Source organism: Arvicola amphibius, chromosome 13, assembly GCF_903992535.2.
Source record: "Arvicola amphibius chromosome 13, mArvAmp1.2, whole genome shotgun sequence".
NCBI lineage: Eukaryota > Metazoa > Chordata > Mammalia > Rodentia > Cricetidae > Arvicola > Arvicola amphibius.
In genome coordinates, this window is record NC_052059.1 from 54,816,890 (window position 1) to 54,841,138 (window position 24,249).

Below are 24,249 nucleotides of genomic sequence, written 5' to 3' on the forward strand. Positions count from 1 at the left end.
AGCGAAGGATTACAGAATATAGAGGACAGAAGCAAACGTTTCATCAAAAGACTTGGCACCTATCTACAAGATCAATTTGGTGGTCAAAGTCAAAATTTACGTATAAAAATAGGCTTCTTTATATTGGCCTCTTGCAATAGGATAAGAGGATCTTGAGTTCACGGTCACTCTTGGCTACATGATGCATCTGAGGACGGCCTGGGCTATGTGAGACAAAACTTTGGAGATGGAAAGCAGACAGATACTGTAACGAGCAAAGCAAACCAGAAAAGGCATCAACCAGCAGCTACAAAAGGGGAAGTGGGTGCAGAGCCAACTCCAGCTGAAAACTCAAAAAAGATGTGCCATCAGTTATGAGAAATTCATAGCAAGAATATGTCGTGGTTCTGTTATCACCAGTTGGGACTGGGTTGTGTGGTGCTGCAAGAATTGGGTGAGGACTTGGGGTACACACACACACACACACAGACAGACATTGTACAAACATGGGTGTAAGTAAAATTTATTTATACATGGTTTTAGTAAGTTAATTTTCCAGAACACATATAAAAGAAAATTAGATCAGAATTTCTTTTATATAAGAAAAAGTCCAAAAAGAATGGAGCAGGAAAAAAAATTATCTATGAAAAGTTATAAAAATGTTTTCTAGAGATGAAGGCAGGACCTACAGATTACTAATAAGCTAAATGTTCCCACTCCAGAGCAATCATGACTCCTTAAAAATATTTGGAATAAAGAAAAAGATTTCTCTAATGGTCAAAAAAGGAGGAAACAGTCACACACAAAGGAGTACAAGTGGGGCTGAGCAGATGGCTCTATGGATAAAGTGCTCGCAACACAAGCATGAATAACTGAGCCAAACTTTAGCACATCTGTAAAAATCAGGGTCCAGCGGCATACACGGTGATCTCAGGGCTGGGAGGCAAAACAGGAGGAGCCCAGGGGCTCATGGGACAACCAGTCTAGTCAGTGGATGAACGCCAGGTTCAGCGAGAGACCGTGTCTCAAAGATACAGGTGGAAAGGAATAGAGAACACTGACCTCCTGCCTCCACATGTGCGCACAGGTGTGCACTCACACAAGGAGAGAGTGGAGGTCTGAAAGGAGTTAGTGTCCGTGCTAAATCTTAACAAGCACCAGGACTTGAAAATGATGAGAAAACAGACTCCCACCTTAGGATTCTGATGTCAGCCAAGCCACTGAGTCACATCTGTGAGAGGGAAAGACTCAAGAATTTCTCTCAGATCCTTTTCTTGAAAAGTTCTAGAGAATGTGTTTCCCAGCTAAGGGTAGAATTCAAGGAGACACACATATACAAAAAGGGACTAGAGAGGAAAAAGTGAAGAGACTTTTGAGGATGATAGTGCTGGCACCTGTGCAGGCAGTCTGGGAGTGTAACCAGTCAAGATTAGCAGTTCTGGAGGAGAGACGAGGCTCCAGAGAGCATCTGATACATGCTACTCTGTAAGAGGTGGACACATGTTAATGATAGATGTACATAGGTGTCAGTAAGTGAAAATGCGCAAGCAATTATCAAGCTCAGAAAGTGGAAGTGGGGGTCATACAAGAAGGGAAAGGCTTCGCTATAAAAAATACTTACATAGTCCCCAATAATGAAAACATCAACACTAATTTAACCAAAATACTAGTATCCATGTGTTTAAAGGATAAAGGCAAGAAAGACAGACGACAAAGAGCTAAATTCTATCTGCCCCAATACAAAGCTGAAAGCAATACCCAAAACTGGAAACTCAGTATAAGTACCTTACTTTAAGAATCAGAAAGAAAATAGCTCGGTGGGCAAAAGCTCATGCTATACAATCTTGAAAACCCACATAAAAAATGAAAAGAAAAGCTGGATGTGATGGCACACATGGGTAATCAGCACTACAGGAGGATGGAAGCAGAGACAGGAGAATCTCCCAGAAGCCAGGGGAGTACACAGCACAGCAGAAACAAGAGACTGCCTCAATAAGGTAGAACGATGGGCCAGCAAGACGGCTCAGTGTGCAAAGGTACTTGTTACCCAAAAATGCAAGCCCAAGAGAGAACAATTCCAAAAGTTATCCTCTCAGTTCCTATGCATGCTGTGGCACACGTGCTCACACTCACACACATACACAATGAGAGATCAGATTCCTAAAGAGACAGCTGAAGACTTAAAGTGGTTCCTTCTAAACAGTAGTTGAATCTCCACCAACCCCCATACCCACACCCTATACCTACCTGAGCTCAAACATGAACACACGTACAAAGTTTTTAAAATGATTTGATTGGTTATAACCACATAATATAGATACTGTAATCAATCATAGATATGGCACACAATATATAGTGTGCTTAATATATATTGCATAAAATATACTATAAATATTAAACAAAAAGAAAATATTCCTCATCAAGCCCTAATTATTTGTATACTAAATTTAATACTCAAGATACTTAAAATATATTGTCTAGACTATAGCATAATTTCAAAAGAATCATGACATATTCCAAAGGTCACAACTTTAAAGAAAGGCAGTAATTTGAAAGTATGTCTTTTAATGTGTTTGCAATATTAAAAATGTTCTTCAGTATTTAGGGTCAGATATCAAGCACTGGTTATGACTGCTGGTTTGAAAACTTTAAACCCTTAGGCCATGATGGGTAAGAGTGAACCAGCTGGTAGAATATCAGCTGACAGGGCCGAGTGGTGGCAGCCACAAGATGACATAGAGCAGGTGTGACAGAGCTACCATACTCTGCTTAAATCCCGTCAGACTGCTGTGTGGGGACTGAGAGAGATGGAGAGAACATGGAGTGGATTCAGATTGGAGGCACTGGAAGTCAGGTGGCCACAGAGGCTGAGGCAGAACCCATGGGAGCTGAGGCTTCCCTAGTGCAGACACAAAGCAGAGATGCACTGTCTCCCACAGGCTGCCCTACAGGACCATCTAACAAAATCTGAGGGCCTCTGTAAGGGATAAAAGGCCTAAAACCCAAAGGGAAGCAGTTTCACGTGACAAACTTTCAGAGTGCTGCTTGCCCACAGTACAGACAATTACCAAGGAGAACAGCTACGCTTCTTTGGTGACCTCGGTGAGGCAGCCTAAAGGACAAGAATCTGTCCATCTCTTCTCGCCCTTCAATATGGCACCCATATGGATGGTCTTCAGAATAAACTAAGATATCTTGATTCAAGATTCAGCAATTACATAAAGGAGAAAACCCAGATTATGTGTGTTTATAGAAATACACCAAAGAGGGCTGGAGTGACGGTCCAGTGGTTGACAGCATGTACTGCTCTTCCTAAGTTCAATTCCCAGCACCCAAATCACATGGCTCACAACCACTTGTAACTCCAGCTCCATGGGGATCTAACACCTCCGGCCTCTGTAGGCCTTGTGCTAGCATGTACATCCTCCACACTGCTTATACATATAGTTCAAATAATAATAAAATAAGTTTAAAAAATATATAAAAGAAACCTTCTCAAAGTTACCCTGTGACCACACATTCACTGAAAAAAATCAGACTGGAGGAAGCACATCCTTTGACCTTTCCAGCATTCTGCAATTCACACTGGAAGTCTAAGAATCTTAGAGAATGTCTGTATACAAGACACACTGCTGCTATCCCAATTGTCCTCGAGTGTCCTAAATTTTATCTTAATTATATACTCTCCCACAAACAAAGAACAATTCAAAGTTAGTTACTTGATACAGCACTTTTTCTTGGCTCAGAATGAACTGTTCAATTACTCACAAACCCCAGCGCCAGAGTTTTCCCTCTTTACCTTCAGTGCTGAGGAGGACATGGGGGCCACTCCCATAACTAAGGCTTTTGATCTTTTTTCCACACAAGGCTTCTAGTCTTTTGGGCACCAGAGTGCTCTGGTTGTCTCCAGTTCCTAGACAGTTACTATAGTTCAGTCCAAACACGAAGACCTAGAAAACAAATACCTTTGTCTAATCACACGTAAAGCTCCTTTCCCTGCTCAGAAAATAAGGTACATTCAAGTCTAGTTTGAGCCCAGGCAGCAAGAAGAGACTAATACAGCAAAAAATGTCCAGCCTCTGCTGAGAACACTCAGGCTTTGCAGTACTAGTCCATACTACAGAACAGAAGGCATTTGAACAGAAGACTGGGATGCATCAGAGTTACCCATCCTGAAGTTCAGGTTCTCTTCATCCCAAACCTACCCCAAAGTCCAACCCCAAAACAGGCCCCAACTAAACTCCAGTCTTACCTCATCTTTGTCAGTGACATAGATTGCCTCGTTGGCAGAACTACCAAAGACACATGCTTTCCTGATCGATGCAGTTTCCTGGGGTGAGAGCAGAGTGAAGATTGGCCACTTTCCTACATCCACCATGACTCTGGCTTTGGGTGATTCCTATAAATAAGCTGACATCTCTGCTGCAAGAATTAAAGAAGTATTTCAAGAAAAAAGTAATAACCACTAAGCAAACTTTAATAAGAGTTTCACTAATTATTAATAAAAGCTACCAAGAGATAATTCCAGACCCACCTTTATGGAAATGCAACAAATACTTCCTCAGTCTGTCCAATCCTCTAGCCTTCAAAACCAGGCCTCTCCCTGAAATGAGAGCACAGCATACTATAAGGAGTTTCTCTTGCCAAATTCCAGCAGACTTACTGTTACACACATGCACATATTGTATCTAACAAAGAGAAAGCTGGCTACCTACATGGATCTGGACTCTCCTAGGGACATTTCACTTAGGGATTCAGATAAATATTACAATACTAAGCCAGGCATTGTGGTGCAGGCCTTTAATCCCAGCACTCTGGAGTGGGGACAGGTGGATCTTTGTGAGTTTGAGGTCAGCCTGGGATATAGAGCAAAGTTCCAATACAGCCAGAGCTATATAACAGAGACTGTCTCAAAAACAAAACAAAACAAAAAATTACCATCATAAATTGTCTGTCAGTCTTAACCAGGAAAGGGAGGGAATTAGAAAAGTCAGAGCATTATCTCCACCTCCACGCTCACACATGCCCAAACCCAGGGTACCTGAAAAACTCATTTCTTGCAGAAACTGCCTGGCACACAGAGCCACTGTTTCACGACAAGAATGTGGTAACCCTCCTCAGAGAGCCGAGGGAGGCAAAGCTGCAAGAGGAACTGAATGAAACTGTCTACATACTGACACGCAGCCCTCACCTCACATTTACAAAGATAACAGTTTACTCCCATCTGGGTGCTGAGCTGGTGACTCTGAACTTCAGGCCCGGTTTGCTTAGCTTAAACTGTGCCCTAAATGAAGCAGATATGATTCTGTTTATGGAGCTTTATGCAAAGAATCCTAGGTGGGGCTCTTATCTCTGCAAGGCTGAAAAGAAGGGGAGTCTGTGTAAACACAAAACCCCATCAAGCTAGTAAATTTCCACTCAGCTCTCACCTCTGCAAACAGAACAAAACCAGGCTTTCCTAATGAGGACCCAAAACTGTCAAGCTCCCGTTTCTCACCCTTTGCTCTTTGAAAGCAGCCAGGAAAGGCAGTTCTCTGCTCTAACATCTCCCTACCCGAGACATTCTCTGAGAGTGCTCTGCGCTTCAGCACACCAGCCAATGCCTCAGCTCCTGGCATCCACACTTCTAACAGCACTGATCTGAACATATCACACAGCCAAGGAGGGGCGAACACCACAGAACATCACTAGGGGTGTCTGTCACTGCAGCCAGGCATGAAACCTAAGCATTCTTAAGGACATTGGGAGAAGGCAAAACACATAAGCACAAGAAAACTGTTCCATATAGTACAAAAGAATACTAGAAAGAGAATTCTTCTATGTGAAAGCAATCACTATTATTAGTGGTTTGTAATTCCTTCCGGGGTAGTGAATACCCGCGAGCATAGTGAGTGAGTGCGTGTACACGATCTGCGTGTGTGTACATGGCATGTATGTGTTTTAGAACAAAGCACAAATATCCCCTTTATCCCCATCTTACTAATGGAAATTGCTCCCACTTAGCAATAGGAGAGCTACATCATTTCAACCTTAGGAGGTATTCCATTATACTGATGTAGCAATTTGCTTACCTCTTACTAATACACAGTTAAGTACTTGGCAGTTTTATTCTAGAACACAAAGTACTGTTTGCATACAGTACTGAGAAAATGTCGCATTTGATACGTAAATGTCTAAATTCCTAAAATTGAAACTTCTGGGTCCCAGGTTTAATAATTTCTTTCCCCTTGACAACTATTTCAAAGTGTCCTTTATGACTCACCATAAATGTAGATCGGCAGCTGTTACCCTTGATCTGTAAGCAGGGTTACTGTCAAGACAGAGACATAGAGGGGGACATGGAAGATAAAGAAGGAAGGAAAGAGAAGAGAGGAGGAGTGAGCAGGAAGAAATGTCCCCAAAATGTCAGGTTTCTGCCTCTTACAGAACAAATGGGGCAGAAGCCATGTGTGATGTAAATGCCTCCAAGCAGGTTGTTGTCAAGAAAATTCAAAAGCATCCTTTTCTTTTATAATGCAAACCACACAGAATTCTTCTTAACCATTCAGAATTTTATGATATACAATTTATTGAAAACATATGATTCAGGGTCAGCAAAACTGTTCAATGATTGGTGAAAACTGGTCACCTCTTGTCAAGCCTGAGGACCTGAGTTCAACCCATAAGACTCATAGGACAGACCAGCTTCCGAAGCTGTCCTATGCCCTGCATATGGTAGAAGGACAGACCAACTTCCAAAGCTGTCCTATGTCCTCCATATGCACACCATGGCACATTCACATCTTCCCACAAAGTTTTTTTTAAAAAATGTAATTTAAAAATTGTTAAATTCAAGATCCACAGGCTATGGACTATAGCTAAATTGATATAGTCCTTTCCTATAAGCACATAGCCCTAGGTTCAGTCCTTTTAGTTCCAACATGATAGAATGGAGGCAGAATCACAAATTTAAAGGCATCCTCACCTGCACAACGATTCTGAGAGCAGCCTGCGATGTCTTTCTGTCTGTCTGTCTGTCTCTCTCACACACGCACACACACAAATCAGGCATGCCAGGGGGCGGTGAGAGACTGACTCACTCTGCTCCTCAGAGACACAACACAGGGCATCAGCGCTTGAAACCACAAGAATTCCAAGGTACAATTACTCTGAGACTGGCAACTCTGCCTTCAGGGCCTGGCAATTCCCTTCAAGATCAAGTTTACTTTCTAAATGAGGGTTAATTTTATGAGCTGAGTTTGCATGTGGCTAAATTAGGTGAAGCTTTATTTTACAAGGCATTTCTCCAAAGGCTGGTATTTTTTAAGAGTCAATAAAAGAAACTGCTCAGACATCTCCGCAGGCACACCACCCCACAACACAAGGAAGAGTATCACCAGAGACCTTCATGTAGAGCAGGGACAACGTCCTGAGCAAGGTCTGTGCTTTAGGCTCACATTTACATTCTCTAGTCAGTGTGATACATTTATCTCTCTGAGGCTTGGTTTCTCAAAATTGTTCTAAAACTATATAATTCCTGTTCTAAAACTGCATAATTCATATTCAACATATTGCTCACCTTCCTGGACCTGGAGGGAGTTGGGAGGACCTTGGACTCAACATAGTGTAGAGAACCCTGATGGCTCTTTGGCCTGGAGAGGGAGGGAGTGGGGGTATGGGTGGAGGGGAGGGGGGGGAAGGGGGAGGAGGAGGGGAGGAGATGGCAATTTTTAATAAAAAATAAATAAACTGGGGGAAAAAAAGAACATCTATGGGGGATTTCTTGAGTGCATGAAAGTCAGTGCTAATACTGGTCAAGTAGGACCCTGTCTTTGAGACGAGCCTGGCTAACAAGATCATTGTCTATTATATAAAGAGCAATATCAGTTAGGCTGGCCCAAACAAGAAACACAATTATTGACAGATTTGCTATTAGCATGGGTTATTAATTATGCAATCGTATAATTATAAACATATTAATTTACTTATTGGGGTATGTGGTAAGTAGGCACATATATGCAGGTGCATACATCTATGCATGTGCATGTGGAGGCCAGAGGTTGAGGTCAGGTGTCTCCCTCTCTTCTCTGAACCTGGAATTCACTGACAGGCTAGACTGTCTGGAGCAAGTCTCCAGGATGCACCTGTTCCCCACACACACACCCGCACTAGGATTACAGGCCAACACTGCCACAATCTGCTCTTTATGTGACATGAACTCATGTGTGCACAGCAAAGCACTTTACCTACCGAGCCATCCCCCAAGTCCCACTTTAAAGATTTATTTTTATTATTTTTAAAATTGCGTATGTATGCATGTGCACATGAACGCAAGTACCCATGGAGGCAAGAAGTGTAGGATCCCCCTGGAGTTCCAGCGACAGGAAACTGTAAGAACCTGATGTGGCTGCTGGGAAACGAGCCTGTGTCCTCTCCAAGATCAGGAGCACATGCTCCTAACCACTGGCTCAATACTCCAGCCCTTCCTAGCCTCATTTTTAAAAGAATGTAAATACAGTTCAATTAAACTTCGCTTACTTCATCTCAAAGGCTTCACAGGGTAAGACATGAAGTGATTCTACTGAAGTGCTCAAGAGTCACTGCTAACAGAAGGCAGCTTTAACTGGCCCGCACAGCCCAGCCTCCAACAGGCATGGGCTGTGTAAGGTGTTGAAAATATTCAGTCATGTTTCCTCAGACACATAACCCCATGCTGTCCTCTCTCATGCAATCCTGCGACCTACAAACCAAGCCACTCCTAAGGAAACATCACAGAAAAAGACACTCAGGAAAATCTTACATAGCCAAACCATGTGCTTCGTCAAGTTCAAAATAAAATCAACACAACACACAAAAAGCACCTGTGAGATTTAGCAGCCATGTCACCAAGTACTATGCACTGTATAGTTACAGTTCTGAATACAAAGAAAAGGTTAACACGTATCTACAGGTTACAGGAGATATTTCTTTATATTTTAAAAATATATCCTCAGATTTCTCCAATACTTTCTGACCAATACAGGTAAGTATTTTAGGGTCAGCAAAAATGGCTAAGAAGGCAAAGGCGTTTGCCATGCAAGCCTGGTAAACTGAGTTCAACTCCTGGAAGCCACATAAAGGTAGATGAGAACCAACTCCATGAAGTTGTCCTCTGATCTCCATGCTGTTGTGGCATGTGCCCCCCCACATATATCATATAAACTCATGAAATAAAAAGTAAAAATTTACAGCCTTTTTAAAAAATTTATTATGTATACAATATTCTGTCTGTGCGTATGCCTGAAGGCCAGAAGAGGGCACCAGATCTCATTACAGGTGGTTGTGAGTCACCATGTGGTTGCTGGGAATTGAACTCAGGACCTTTGGAAGAGCAGGCAATACTCTTAACCTCTGAGCCATCTCTCCAGCCCAAAATTTACAGCCTTTAAATATGCACTATTTAAATAAAAATGTAAGTTTAACTATTTGGGAATTGTTTGAAGGTTCTAGCACAGGAGAACCCATCTTCCTTTATTCATGGGGGAGGTCGTCACCCACCATGCAGGGCCAAGCATGCAGTTTCAGGAGGAAGCACATGAGCCATAAGGGAGGGAGGAAACACCTGCCTAGGTGGCCAATCAGCCAACTCATCCATGATGATCAGTGGGGTGACAGGAGCCCCAGTCAGACCCTGTCCTCACATCACATCTATTTATGTTTTAGTCTCTAATTCTTCAAGAATTTTAAGATTTATTCCTGTCTTAGGTTTTTAACCTAGAATAGTAGACTGTTTAGACAACAATCTCTAAAGTTGGGAGTCGGGGGCAAGGTTCAGTGGGAAAGTGATTGATTGTTATGACGGCTCAGTGACAGACTTCGGCCCAGAGGAATAGAGGAAGAGTCCCAAAATTGATCTCTGGCCTCCAAATACACACACACACACACACACACACACACACCACAACCACAAATCTATAGTTAAAATCATGTATTACTAATATCCTCATATGTAGTTTGCATGGTGTGTGTGCACATGTGGAAGTTAGAGAACTTTATGGGATTGCTTCTCTCATTCTTTCCTGAGTTCCAACGATTGAATCTTGGTCACCAGGCTTGCACAGGAAGTGCTTTTACCCAGAGAATCATTGCACTGATGCTAAAATCTCTAAAATTATTAACAAAAATTTAAAACATAGGAGTATCAAGCTGGGCATGGAAGCACATGCTTATAACCTCAGCACTCAGGAACCTAGAGATGAGGATTCAACGTTCAAAGCTAACCTGGGCTACATAACAGGACCTTGTCTCAAAAAAAGGTGGAATGTAAGATGATGACACAGTTCTTCAAATGAATGAAATATGATCTAACAAATTCACTTCTAGTATAGTCAAAAGAATTAAAAGCACAAACTCCATTATGCAGCAGTGGACAAGCAATATTATTTGACAGGTGAATAGTTAAGAAGAATGTGACATACCCATAAACTTCACCTTGGGAAGAAATCCTGAACATGCTACAGCAAGGATAAACTTTGAAGTTACTGTATTACTATGAAACAGGCTAATCACACAGGACAAATATACAGTTCCACTGTGCGGTATCTAGAACAGTCAGATCAGAAGCACACAGGAGGCAGAGGCAGGAGGAACTCTGTGAGTTCAAGGCCAGGCTGGTCTACACAGTAAGTTCCAGGCCAGCCAGGGTTATGCAGTGAGACCCTGTTTCAAAAAACAAAGAATGAAAGAACAGTGGTTGTCAAGAACTGAGCATCAGAGGAAATAGGAGGGATGGTTACTGCTCCGTGGGTACAGTTTTTAAAAAATATTTATTTATTTATTATTATGTATACATTATTCTGTTTGCTTGTATGCCTGCAGGCCAGAAGAGGGCACCAGACCCCATTACAGATGGTTGTAAGCCACCATGTGGTTGCTGGGAATTGAATTCAGGACCTTTGGAAGAGCAGGCCATGCTCTTAACCATTGAGCCATCTCTCCAGCCCCGTGGGTACAGTTTTAATTTGAGATGGCAAACGTTCTAGAGATGAATGGTAGGGTAACTGAACAAAATTACCAATGTAGTTAATGTCATTAGACATTTACAAATGGTAAAAATGATACAGGACTGGAGCGACGACAACAGTTAAGAGCACTGGCTGCTTTAGCAGAGGACAGGGTTTGGTCCCAGCACTCACATGGTGACCCAGAACTATCTGTAACTCTGGGTCCAGAGGACCTGGAGTACACATCAGGCACACACACATGCAGTGTAGAAAAATACTCATATACATAAAGTCTTAAAAGATAAAAATGTTTAGTTGAGTGGTAGTGGTGAACATCTTTAATTCCAGCACTGAGGAGGCAGAGGCAGACGGATCTCTGAGTTTGAGGCCAGCCTTGTCTACAAGAGCTGGTTCTAGGACAGCTAGGGCTTTTAAGGAGAAAAACCATGTCTTGAAAAACCAAAAAAAAAAAAAAGAGTAAACTTAATGTTACATATATTTCACCATAATCTTAAAAACTCCAGCAATCTGATGGGCTGAGATACAGTCCACTTGCTAGAGTGCTTGTCTGGCATGCACAGAAGCCTGGGCTCAATAGCAGCACCACATGCCACATAAAACGGGACATGGTAAACACACATGTAATCTCAGCACCAGCTACTCTGGAGGTGGAGGCAGGATGATCACAAGTTCAAGGTTCTCCTCTGGCTACAAAGTGAGTCTGACACTAGCCTGGGAGATCTGAATCCCTGCCTCAAGAAAAATCCAAGCAATAACAGGTTTACATTAATCCTTCAGTAAATTCAAGTATACATTATTAAAATTAAGCATAAAAGGTTTCAATCCTAAAAAGATGCATCTGCAAAAGTATAATTATATTTCATTAATTCTCTTTTGAATATTAAATACAGGTTAGAGATATATTCAAAAGAACATTTCTAAAAGAAATAATTTCTTAGAATTTTTCAGAAAAAAAGGCTTTTCCAGCACATACAGCAATATAACAGAACCAGTAAGATGGCAAAGGCAATGACTCTTCCCAGGGCTGGACTGATAACCACAACCAGGAGGGGTAATTAGCACATCCACCATATTCAATAGCTATTCCTGTATGCTTAACTAAGAAAGTCATTTTTGCTATTTTTCCTAACCTGTATTTTTTTCTAGAAAATGCTTTCTCATCAACAGCATTAACATGTTATTTTTTTTCTGGTGATAATAACGGAAAGAAAAGAGAAATGACAAGCAGAGGCAGAAGACGACTTTGAACACCTTTCACCCAGTTGGTTCTTTGGCACTGAAAACAGCCTGCCTCCTCTCTGTCCGTTAGCATTGCAGATCAATAACCCACTCCCAACCATGGCTTTTTCAGAGAGCCTGTGGCATACTGAGGAAAGATTATTTTATTTCCTATTCTCAAAAGTAAATTCAGGAAATACAAACCTCCCAAATTTAGAACCCTACATTTAGAACTAGATGGCCGAAGGAGCAGTGAATCAATCCCCTGTGCCCTCTTAAGAGCCCATTTATTTTACTTTCCCCTAGGAATCAAGTATTAAGGCCAAGACGCGGAAAAAAAATTTATTTTGATGACCTGGCAAAAAACATATTTGACTATGTTTACAGAGTTTGAAAAACAGGAAGTTGAGATCAATAGTACAAGAAAGTTTGTTTTTGATGTAATAACTCAATATTTTAAAAATACTAAGAATGTACGGCTGACCTATAAGTGTATGTCTTTCATAGACCTCAGGGCTCCTCTCCCAGACCAACCAGAACGTATTTGGAACAAAGGCAATGATGTCACCAACAGGACTTTCTCCCTCTGAACAGCTTTTCCGCTGACCTGAAAGCTACTAAGGAAAAGAGAGTAAAGAAAGCAACTCTTCAAAGACAGCACCAGAATTCTAAGCAATTGGGTGTGATCTGCGGAGCAGGAAGGAGTCTCCACCTTCTCCAACATGGAAACACTGGACAGGGAAAGCACAGGACTCCATCGGCTGGATATTCCCAGCATCTCCTCTAAAGCCAGACTTACGCTATTAGAAGCCTCAATGCCAAATACACAAGGCCTCTAAATTCCAGCTGTGCTTAATTAAGCACTTAAGATACATGATGAAGATTCCTACCACAGTGTTTCTGTTTCATAGACTGAATGGGTTGTGATTTGTGTCGTCAGTTTAAGAAGCTAAGCTGCCTCACAACTCAGCTGTTTTTGTAGCTCATGGGCTACTGATAAAGTCTAAGGGGCTCACAAAACCTCCAACACAAAGTCATAATGTGAACCAAATTAACAGTATAGCTAACCAATTCCTCTGCAATCACCCTAGATACCAGTCAAGCTAAGGACGCTGTAAAGAGCAATACAATCATGGCCCACACCCTCTGAAGGTCAAAGCCCTGATAGAGATCCTGATTCCACGTGGAAACCCCGAATGTAAAAAACACACTGGACTAAGCAAATGAGGGGAGACAGCAAGTACACAATCCATGACACAACCATGTGCTAAATCAGCAAAATAGGACCATTATACGAAAATTGTCACAGAAATGCTGGCATATGAAATTCTAGAGGTCAAATGCTCAGGAATAAATAATGATAAAGCATAAGCATTTCCCTAGGAAAAAACAATGTATTCTCTCTAGAGCAAGCCTCTTTTTCTTCCTTTCTGATCAGACACGAATGTGCCGCCCTGCCCAGCTCTAAGTGCCCATCTGTGCATAAAGATTTTACAATATGGTTGTTGTCTCCATTTCTAAGTTCACTGTATCCGTATTCTAGGAAAACTTTCTAATAAAAGGGTTCCAGGGTTTGGGGCAAACTTTTTGGAGTACAACTTGCAACTATCATCCGACTGTATTACAGCATAAGATTAAGAAATCCTTTGGCTTACTGTAGAGCCAAATGTTACCTATCGGACCTTCTTTCATACCTATTCTGGTGGGCTTTGGTTTACCGAGACGCTATCCCTCCTGATCAAACACTCATAGTGTGTTCAGGTCCAGCCTCTAAGATAGACCAACCTCAAATGCTTTAAAACAGAAATGCACCTTAAAACTTCTCTCCTTCAATGTTATAAGGGATACAAATAAAATTCAATTTCAAAATTTTTCTATGACACTAATTCTATCACTGCCCCAGCTGCAAGGATTGCTGACCAAACTGGAAGAATTAAAGGGAAAGCATGCCCCGAGTCTGGTTAAGACTTGACACCTGTGAACAGCATCTGCTCCTCATCAGCCACAGCTAAGGCCACCTGTACAGAGGTCATTAAGGATCACCCTCCCACCTTCGTTTAAAAGCAGCATGACTACTGTCCTAGAATTTCCCAACACTGACAAGTGTCCACATTTTGTATAACTGGTTTGTTCTAATTCATTACTTAAGATGAGAATGGAAGGTCCTATAGCTGTCCTTCCCTAAGAGGCAGAAATTATCTGACTTGAAGCATAACCTGCAGTAATGGCCCCTGTCACCCAAGGGGCTTCTTTCATTTCACTGCCCGGAAGTTTCTGGCAATTCTAGGATAGAGATTCTGACAGCCCACTGATAAGTGAAGAAATAATACTGAACTCATATGCTCTGGTTGGAAAACAAACGACCCAAGTGCCTACAGGGTTAGCAGGAGAAAACAGATCTTGTGAGGCACACTATGATAAAGGACACTCTTCTTTAATTCCAGCACTCAGGAGGCAGAGGCAGAGGCAGGAAGATCTCTATGAATTCAAGGCCAGTCTTGACTACATAGCCAGTTTCAGGCCAGTCAAGACTATAAGACCATGTCCTAAAAACAAAGAAACAAACAAAATAAGCCAGGTGAGGCGGAGCCCCAAAACTGGACACCAAAGTCTCTAGATTCTATAGTCTAGAGGTACAGTCTGATCTCAGAATTTTCTTCTCCAAGAAAAAGATTTCTCTTCCTGTTGCTCTTTTTTAAGCTCCAGCCTAAAACGGAACAGGAAGCTGCTCAGAGGATCTTTCTCAAAGGCAGAGACAAAAGTACTCCTAAGAAAACATCTGTTTGCTCAAGGTCTGATGCCAAACACAATAGAAATGACAGTTTGCTTATATGTGTTATATGTGAACATATGTGTTCATGAAAGATCTAACATCTTTTGAAAACAAGGATTTAAACTACATGCTAAGCTTCATGAAATAACAAATTACAGAGGGAACATCATGTATTCATCATTCGGATAACATCACAAAGCATTCAAGTAAAACCAGTGGTAATAATCACATCAGTAATAGCCAATGACACAGAAGGAAATTGGTTTTTATATTTAGCCAGTTACAGTCTTCCCTTTAATTCAGTATATTTCTATGTGTTACAAAATAAGATATAAAGATTTATCACCAAAGCCTGGTACCAGACATGTTGACAACAATTTTGTACTCAGGGTTCAATCTGGGGACTCAGTTATATGTGGCCTAGATGGATACCAAGGGTTTTAAGGTACAGGAGAGTATGCTGCTCCAATTACCTAGTTTTTAAACAATGTCTCTTCACAGCTCAAGGCAGCCTTGAACTCAAGGTTCTTTCAACATCAAAAGTGCTGAGATTCGGTTATCTCTTGGTACGCAATTTACCAGCCTGGAGTTGGCCCACCGACTTCTTTCACCAGAGCAGAAGCTAAAGCTGCCATGCCTCTTAGAACTAGTGAACACCCTTTGAAAGCCTTGATTCAAATGCAGCAGAGAACACCATCTCCACCTGCTGGGGAGAGAAGCAGGCAGTGAGGCTGCTCTAAGGTCTTCCCGCAGCTGTAAGCAATGGCACCCAGATGCCTCCACCATGCTGAGCCCAGGATTGGCCGGGCCATCTAAGAAAGCACATTTCATCTCCACAGCCACAACTTTTTCTAGTGCATCACAAAGCCATTCCAGTGAACAGCTGGACACCTGGAACACTCTGCAAACAACCGACTCCCTAAGGCTTCAGAGAAGGTTCCAGAAAAGGCCTCCCTGAATGAACTCCAGTACTTCCTGGAGTCACTTCACATCTTGCCAACAGCGACTATGACCATATTTTAAAGAGTATATTCGCTATCTCAAAACCCCCGTAGTAAGCCTAGTTACTTGAACTGTTATTCAAACTATCAAAATTCTAGAGTCAAGTAAGACTTTGGAAGCTTGAATCCACAAACATTTGCTAGTTTACAAACTGAAATCTAAGTGAACTCTGCAACTCCCCAAATTTCCAAAGTCAATAGAATTCACACCCTAAACTACGAACTGTTTTCTCTAGGTAGTACAACTGCAGACGATGTACACTCTTCTTCATATTAACATTTCCTAAAGTCTCCTCCTCTCTCTGCTTGTAAACATTTTACAAACAGTACACTGTGGCCTAGATACACCTGAAAACCGAGTCCATATTTTGAGTCAAATACATAACAGAAAATTATTAACTGACATCCTAGGAAATCCATTCGAGCTAAAGTCAAGAAATTCTCATCACATCCCTCAATACATACATACAAGGTAATGTAGCATTTTAAAAATTTACCCATAGAACCTAGCAGGAAAGAAAAATGTGTCTGGCCTCTAGACTCATGTTTCCTATGCTTCTTTAAAGTACCGGATACAAAGCGGCCCTTCAATTTCATCACCGGCAGATAAAGATCGCATATTTTGCAGCTCCTAAAACGGACACTCAACCGAAAATCTTAAAAAAACAACCTTGAAGCTACAAGCGCCATAGCTTTGGTTTTCTATATATTTTCTGGGATTCGTGTTACTCAACGCTTTGGATGACAAGCCATAAAAGTCGTTTGCGGAAGAAACACTTAAAAGATGAAGGCATCACTTCTTCAATAGGCACAAGTTCAGAGGGGAAAGAAAAAGACCCGCTTAGAAGTACTAATAAATTCACTGGTGCTCACACAATAGGTTAAAAGCCAACCCACATACGAAGAGAAGCTTAACAGAGTTGTGACTTAAGTTGAAGTTAGAATTCACAGCATACTCTAGCCTCCTGTCAGGGTCCAAGCGGCTTCTCATGCCTGCCAGCATCCCTTGCTTTTGATGCTATCCCCGCTACAGCACACATCAGCATCAGAAACCCAGAGTGCGCCTCCTACTAGCCGTGGACCTCGTCAACAACAGGGCAAAGGCCCGGGAGACCCTGCGGGTTCTTTTTAAAAAGCGAGGTCGACTGTCCTGTAAAACGGCAGACCTCGGCTTCCCGGCTCCGCAGCGGACAGCTTCCCACCGCTAACCGGCCCGCCTCGACGGTCCCCTCCGGTGGGGAAGGAGCCGTGTCTCGTCGCCGACAGGCCGCGGGCGACCTTTCCTCAGCTCGCCGCACCCCGGGGGCAGCTTCCCGCACGACACACGGGATATCCCGGCGTGCGGGGTGCGCGGCGCCCGGGTCGCGAGCGCATCTGCTAATCCCCGGCCTCCGCAGCCGCCTGGCAAGGGCTCCGCCAGCCCGCCCCTCCGCCCCTCCGCCGCGCACCGCTCTACCTGCCACGCCGCTCCGCCGGGCCCCGGCTCCCCCTGCTCCTCGGCGCCGCCGCAGCCGGCTCCGCCCGCAGCCCCGGTGCGAGCGCCGGGGCCGCCGGTCACGTGGACGGCTCGCGTCACGTGACGCCCCGGCGGCGCGCGCCCTCCGGCTCCTGAAGCCTCCCGGCTCGAGTTTGATGGCAGGCCCGGCCTGAAGCGCGGCGCTGGGTTACGAGGGCACGAGTAGCCCCGGCCAGGACTTACTCTCTAGGGAGAACCGGAACCGAAGGCTACCCAGCATGGCGGCGCTATCGCCGCCTTCCTCCCGTCCCACGCCCCGCGCCCCGCCTATTCCAGGCGGCTGTTTATCTGAACACGTGTTTCTCCGTCCCGCCCTGGCCCGGATTGAAAGCACCGGAGGGAAAGTCGGGTCACCTAGGCCTAGGAGACAAAGAGGCCAAGATCCTGAAAGTTGCTTACCTCAACACACTTCTAGTGCTTCGGGGAAACTGAGGCCGGAAAGGGCGTGAGTGCGTGTGCAGCACTAGCCAACGGGAAGGAGCGCTATCGGCTGTAAAGTCCCCTACTACTCTCGGAGCGCCCGTTTGGCATTAGAGAATAAAGTCCAAACTTCTTGGCACAGCATCCAAGCAATCTTGTTCAGGCTCACCTTTCCCCTTGGAGCTCCCAGAAGTAAATACAAATCTCCCTCTTTTTCTGTGCGCCTCTAAGCCAGTGGTTCTCAACCTCCTAGCGCTGTGACACTTCAATACAGTTCCTTATGTGGTGACCCTCCCACACCATAAAATTATTGCGTTGCTACGTCAGAGCTGTAATTTTGCTAGTTAAGACCCGTTCTGTAAATCTGACCTGAAACCCCTAGTTTGAGAACGGGCCCTAGTAAGTGGATGTGTTCCCACAAAAACCTTACTATTCGCTGAAACTTCTTTGACGACAACACGGCTTTCTGCCTTTTGAGAATTCTTGTTTCTCTTGAGTATATAAACTTTTGGTGGATTACATTTTCCCTTAACTTGCTGTAGGCCTGTCTGGATTTGTTCACTCTTTTTCTTCAATCTGCAATGTCCAGAACCATCACCACCTTCCCTGAAGAAAAGCAGGAGGAGAAAGGGAAAGAGCTGCGCAGTGAAGAGGTTAAAAACAGACTTTACTTAGAAATTGTTGCAGTATAGGAATTGAGCCTTGTTCTATATTCTAATGTACTATACTAGTTCCTGAATAAAATCTGTTTTTACCAATGTAATGATTCTCTGCCTCTTTTTTGTTGTTGTTGTTGTTTTAACAACTCCTGAAATACTTATTGGTCTCCTCTCGTTTTTCAAAATTGAGGTCAAACACCACCTACTCTTCCTTCTTGCAGACTCAATATTTTCAGTTATTGAAGTTCATTCAGACAATTTCCAAAACACTGCATATTCAAAACAGGGATTACACAATGCAAGGAAATGTGCTATGGTGTGTTTCCCCTAAGAAGCTATCACCTGTCACCTGCTCTCATTCACGCTGAACTCTTTGAAACAGGACTGTATGGATTTACAATAACTGACAATTGGCTAGATCCTACCCGCTAAACGGAGTAGCCACACCGAAAGAACGGCAATGTGGTAGACCTGTGGGAGGGTGGGAAGGAGTAATTATGGGGACACTACTTTCTCCTTTATTTCTGAGTCTTTGTGAAGGCTTTATTTATTTATTTATTTATTTATTTTTTTGGCCTGTGGAGGGTTTATGATATAGACCAAACTGGCCTGGAATTCCCAGAGATCCAGCTGCCTCTGTCTTCTGAACGCTGGAATTATAAAGGGTGCGTCGTCATCATCATCATCAAAAAAAAAAAAAAAAAAAGATTGCCTGCAGAGAGACAATACTCCCGTTATATAGAAACATTTTCAACTAAGAATGTTTAAATGCCAGTGAACCACAAGAGTGTATCTGACCTTGAATACTACTTCTTTCCCAGGCATTATGTAGAATTCTCATAAGATATTAACTTCTGAAAACATTGAAAACATCCAACTTCCCCACACATCCTTGGTCTAGATTTTTTTCCCCTATCGGCTATAATCCCATCCAGTTCCTATCAGAATCCTGATAGTAAATCTATCAGGATTTCACTGTAGTCTCATCTATATTCCTTAGGAGCCCTTAGGAGTGCAACTTCAGAAACCACCAACATTGTTTATATACAACTATAACACATTCAAAATATGGTAGGGATTGAAAAAGACATTCATATTAACATGAAAGAAGCCAGTTAGCAAAAAAGACTGGAAAGCCCTCCCAGGAGCTACATGAAACAAAACAGAGCATGCTGGAGAAAAGCCTCCAGGACAGCCATATGCCTGTGGGAGAAGCTGGAGCTAGTTAACCTGCAACGATCGGGTCATGACACTGGGGACCCAAGGCATTTGAGGCTTGGTCCTGTTCTATCTCTCTAGATGGCTCCCTTTCTGAGGACAGCCTCTCTCTTCTATTATGAAACCTACATTTCCATCATATCCTTGTGTCCAGAAAACAAGAACAAGAAACAACAGGTGCCCCCAGACGCAGACCCGACTATACCACAGCTGACAAAAGAAAATCATGGCACGCTCTCTTGGGGAGCAGACACACATGTGCGTGGAGGTATACTTCGCTCTGTTCAAGTGCTTCTCTACTAACTCTGTCTTAAAAATCACGTCATAAATGCCAACTCTACTTTTTAATTGATGTCTTTGATCATTTCATGCATGAGTAAGGACAGGAAAGGACAGCCATTTATTTTAATAGGATAGGCAGGTGTTGGGGGTATTCAATCACTCTGTGAATCCCACGTTTGCATCTGCATTCATTAAGTAAAATTAACCTTGGACCAGGAGGCTGAGTCAGCAACTAATTGACAAAGTGATCCTAGAGTATCAGAGGGCACCTGGAAGAGATAGAGAGGCTCACTGGAAATAGTGGGGAGGGATTTGGAGTGGCGCAGACTTTTTTCTATTTTGTTTTGGCAGAGCTGAAGGATACTCTCTTGGGGAGACACAAACAAGGACAGAAGGCTACCTAGTAGCTACTCAGCCTCTCTTGTAGAGATATTTTATTTGTATTTTTAATAAATAAAGCTTGCCTGAAGACCAGAATGCAAAACAGTCACATTAGTCAGCCATGCAGGCGAGGCAATGGTGGCACACACCTTTAATCTCAGCAACTACACTAGTTAACCATAGAGACCAGGTAGTGGTGGTGCATGCCTTTAATCCCAGCACTAGAGAGGAATATAAGGCGGGATAAGACAGGAGCTCACTCTCTTTGCAGGCTGAAGATTTCATAGAGCTAAGAGCTCTCTAGTGGTCTGGCTGCTCTGCTTTTTCGATCTTCAGATTGAGCCCCAGTATCTATCTCTGGGCTTTTATTGTTTGTGCTACAATAAGTCACTCAAACCTTCACCAGTGATCCTCCCCAGCAAGGGTCTGGAAGACAGAGCACAGAACGGAGAGGGTTATTGTGGTTATTGTGGGCTGCGGCAGTAGGGGCACTACTCATTACATTAACTTTCTCTGTTTGTTGTTACCATGGAAAGATGGCCTCCAGCATCCTAAAGGAGCCGCTCCAGAACTCAGCTGAGTTCCGAGGCTCTGCTGCCTGTAAACCATTCTGGATGACGTATTACCCTGCCTCAGTTACAGCTGTTGACAAACAGACATCTTTGGATCGCTTCAGCTGAGGAGAGCTGCCTCACTCAAAGGAAGGCCTCTTCTGGGCAGTGAATGTGCACTGATTGACTCCCAATATTGTTTCTGTCCTGTTTACCCAGTGTTGGTTACATGACTTCTTGAGTGTGTTCATGTGTGTGCATGCAGACACACATGTCATAGTATGGGTGTGGAAGTCAGAGGACAACTTTTAGGAGTTTGTTTTCTCCTTCAGAAATAGAACTAGGTAGAAAAGACCCATTATTGGATATTGATTTACTAATTTATTTAGTGATTTACTCTAGCACTGCTTGTCCTGCCTGTTTGCCACGCATGACTTCACTTGCTACCTGGAACAGAATGATTTGGAGAAATAACTGAAACCATGGGTCGCAGACTTCAACAAGCTGCAGAAGGCCATGTATGAGTCTGTAAAATCTTGCTTGCTCGCCTGACCTTGTGGTTTTAGAGTATAAAATGAGAATACAAATTAGACTTCGCATTGACACTTTTTAGGAGCGTTAGTCCACCAGTGACAACCCCTCTCTTCCCAGCTCATTGGTGTCAGAGTGCTTATTCTAGGAGATTCCCATAATGCTGGTACCCTCAGAGGTCAGAAAAGGCCATTGCATCCCTGGGAATTGGAATGGTTGGTGAGTGCCATATAGGTCAAACCCAAGTTCTCTGTGAGAGAAGCAAAAGGTCTTAACCATTAAGCCCTAGCTCCAGCACTTGATGACTGAGACGTTAATACAGGGCCGCTTGACTGAGGCTCAGGGGCCAAACTGAGCCTTCATATCTTCTATCCAACAGCGACCTTTTTTATAAAGTTCATGTATTTTTTTGTGACGTCCACAGAATGAGATAAATAAGTCTTACCACATATCCCTCGCTGGCTTGAAACTCACAGAGACACAGCTACTTCTGCCTCTGCCATTTTACAAGTGCCGGGGTTAAAGGCACTTATGTGTTATCATACCTGGTTGAAGTCCATGTTGGTTATGGTAGACCTAATTGATAATCCAAGATAATTTTCCAGCGTAAGATCTTTAATCACATGTAGTAGTTTTTGTCACCTGACATGATACGTCCGTAGGCGCTGAAACATAGCTGTCTTTGAGCAGTGTTCAGTTTATTGCATCTTGTAGTCTTACTGGAAGGTTTTACTAACAACATGCTTAGGAAGTTCCCTTAGAATTGTCTACATGATTCCCGTGGGATCAAGAGAAACAGTTTTGATTCCTCTATTGAATTCTTTTTCACATGTATCCTGTGTGCCCTGCCTAGAACATCCCAGGAAATATGTGTAGAGCTAAAAGTGAGCATCCTTGTCTTGTTCCTGATCTTAAGGAGCGTCTTGGTTCGCTTTTTGTTGCTGTGATAGAACATCATGACCAAAAGCAATGTAGAGAGAGTCTTATTTCCAATTACAGTTCTATATAACAGCCCCACATAGAAGGGAGTCGGGGCAGGAACGAGAGGGAGGAACCTGGAAGCAGGATCTGAATCAGATACCATAAAGGAACACTGCTTAATGACCTGATCTCAGGCTCACGTTGAGCTCTCTCTCTTATACCTCTTAGGCTCAACTCCTCAGGGGGAGCAGTACCCACAGTGGTCTGGATCCTCCTGTACCAATCTTTTTTTTTTTTAAAAAAAATGTTTTATTTATTTATTATGTATACAATATTCTGTCTGTGTGTCTGCCTGAAGGCCAGAAGAGGGCACCAGACCCCATTACAGATGGTTGTGAGCCATCATGTGGTTGCTGGGAATTGAAGTCAGAACCTTTGGAAGAGCAGGCAATGTTCTTAACCTCTGAGCCATCTCTCCAGCCCCTCCTGTACCAATCTTTAATCAAGTAAATGTTACATAGACATGCTTACCTGTCAACCTGATAGAGGGATTTTCCTTTTTAAGGTTCTCTTGTTCCAGATGACCTAGACTGTGTAAGTTGAAGAAAACAATCTACCTACCTGACCATCACAAGGAGAAAGCGTCAGAGTCTCACCATTCAGCACAATGTCTGCTATGGGGTTTTGGTGATGTATTTTGTCACTGTGAGATCATTCCCTTCTAGTCCCAGTTTGCTGCATTTTCTTTCTGTCATCGAGGTACTGGGATTTGTCACTTTCCCTGAGTTCTATAATGTGGATTTGTGCTTTATGGATTTGATTCAGTATTCTATTGTGTCCTGATGTTAATTAAATCTTGAATTTTTAGAACAAATTCTATGTGGAATATAATCCTTTTTACATGATGCTTCATCTGGAGGCTTTTCTTGAGGCATTTTTTTCATGTACATTCAGAAGAGAAAATATATTGTTTTGTATTTTTATTATCCTATGAGAGCTATGTTTGGCTTTAGCATCAGGATATTTCTGGCTTTATATACTGCATTGGGAAATGTTTACTCCTCGCTACTTCTTATGAAAACTTGGTACCAATTATTCTTTAAATGTTGGGTGAGCTCAATGACAAAGCTGTCTGTGGATGAGACCTAACTGTAGGAAGTTTTAAAATGACAAGTCTCTTTGTAAGACATCTGTCAAGGTAGTCTATGTTTTTAAAGGAACTACTCACACAGGGCAAGAATCTCAGCACTCAGGAGACAGAGGTAGGTGGATCTCTAAGAGTTCAGGGCCAGCCTATTCTACACAGAAACTGAGTTCTGGAGCAGCCAGAGCTACATAGTGAGACTTGATCTCAAAAATTAAAAATTATTCTCATTCATCTAAATCATTTAACTCATTAGCTTACATTCATTCATCAAGTTCTTAATGATCCCTTATATTCCTATAAAATCTGTATTAATGTCTACAATAAGTGATTTTAACAATTTGAGTTTGCTTTCTTCTCGATTTTTCTAATTAAAAGTTTGGCAATCTTATTGATCTTTTCTAAGGAACCACTCTTCACCCTACTTACTCTGTTCTGTTTTCTTTACAGTGAATTAGTTTTTCATCTGAACTGTATTTAGCTCCTTCATTCTGTTCACTTTCTATTTAATTCTCCTTCTTCAGAACATGAATGTGCGAGGCTAAGTTATTGGTATGTATGAGACCTTGCTTCTTTTCAAATGTAGCCAGTTGTGGCTGAGGGGAGACAGGGGAAGAGAATAGGAGAAGAGGAAGGAGGAGAAACTGCCGCCAGATTAAAATAAATCAATAAA

The 24,249-nt window shown here is 42.7% G+C and overlaps 1 protein-coding gene across 6 annotated transcripts in view; it reads right to left on the reverse strand.

Moving 5' to 3' along the window:
- Rcbtb1 (RCC1 and BTB domain containing protein 1) overlaps nucleotides 1-17,990 on the reverse strand; it is a 40,994-nt gene extending 23,004 nt beyond the window's left edge. For 2 of the 6 annotated variants that reach the window (XM_038309652.1, XM_038309647.1), the window contains exons 1-4: nucleotides 17,410-17,505; nucleotides 4,514-4,582; nucleotides 4,232-4,401; nucleotides 3,779-3,929 (exon numbers count right to left, since the gene is read on the reverse strand). In XM_038309652.1, coding sequence (XP_038165580.1) covers nucleotides 3,779-3,929; nucleotides 4,232-4,357 — 277 coding nt within the window. In that variant the 5' untranslated portion in view covers nucleotides 4,358-4,401; nucleotides 4,514-4,582; nucleotides 17,410-17,505. Of the gene's footprint in view, nucleotides 1-3,778; nucleotides 3,930-4,231; nucleotides 4,402-4,513; nucleotides 4,583-17,409; nucleotides 17,506-17,868 lie in introns of those variants that run through there. The other 4 variants (XM_038309649.1, XM_038309648.1, XM_038309651.1 and 1 more) reach the window with 4 other exon arrangements.
- Between the last annotated feature and the right edge of the window lie 6,259 nt (nucleotides 17,991-24,249).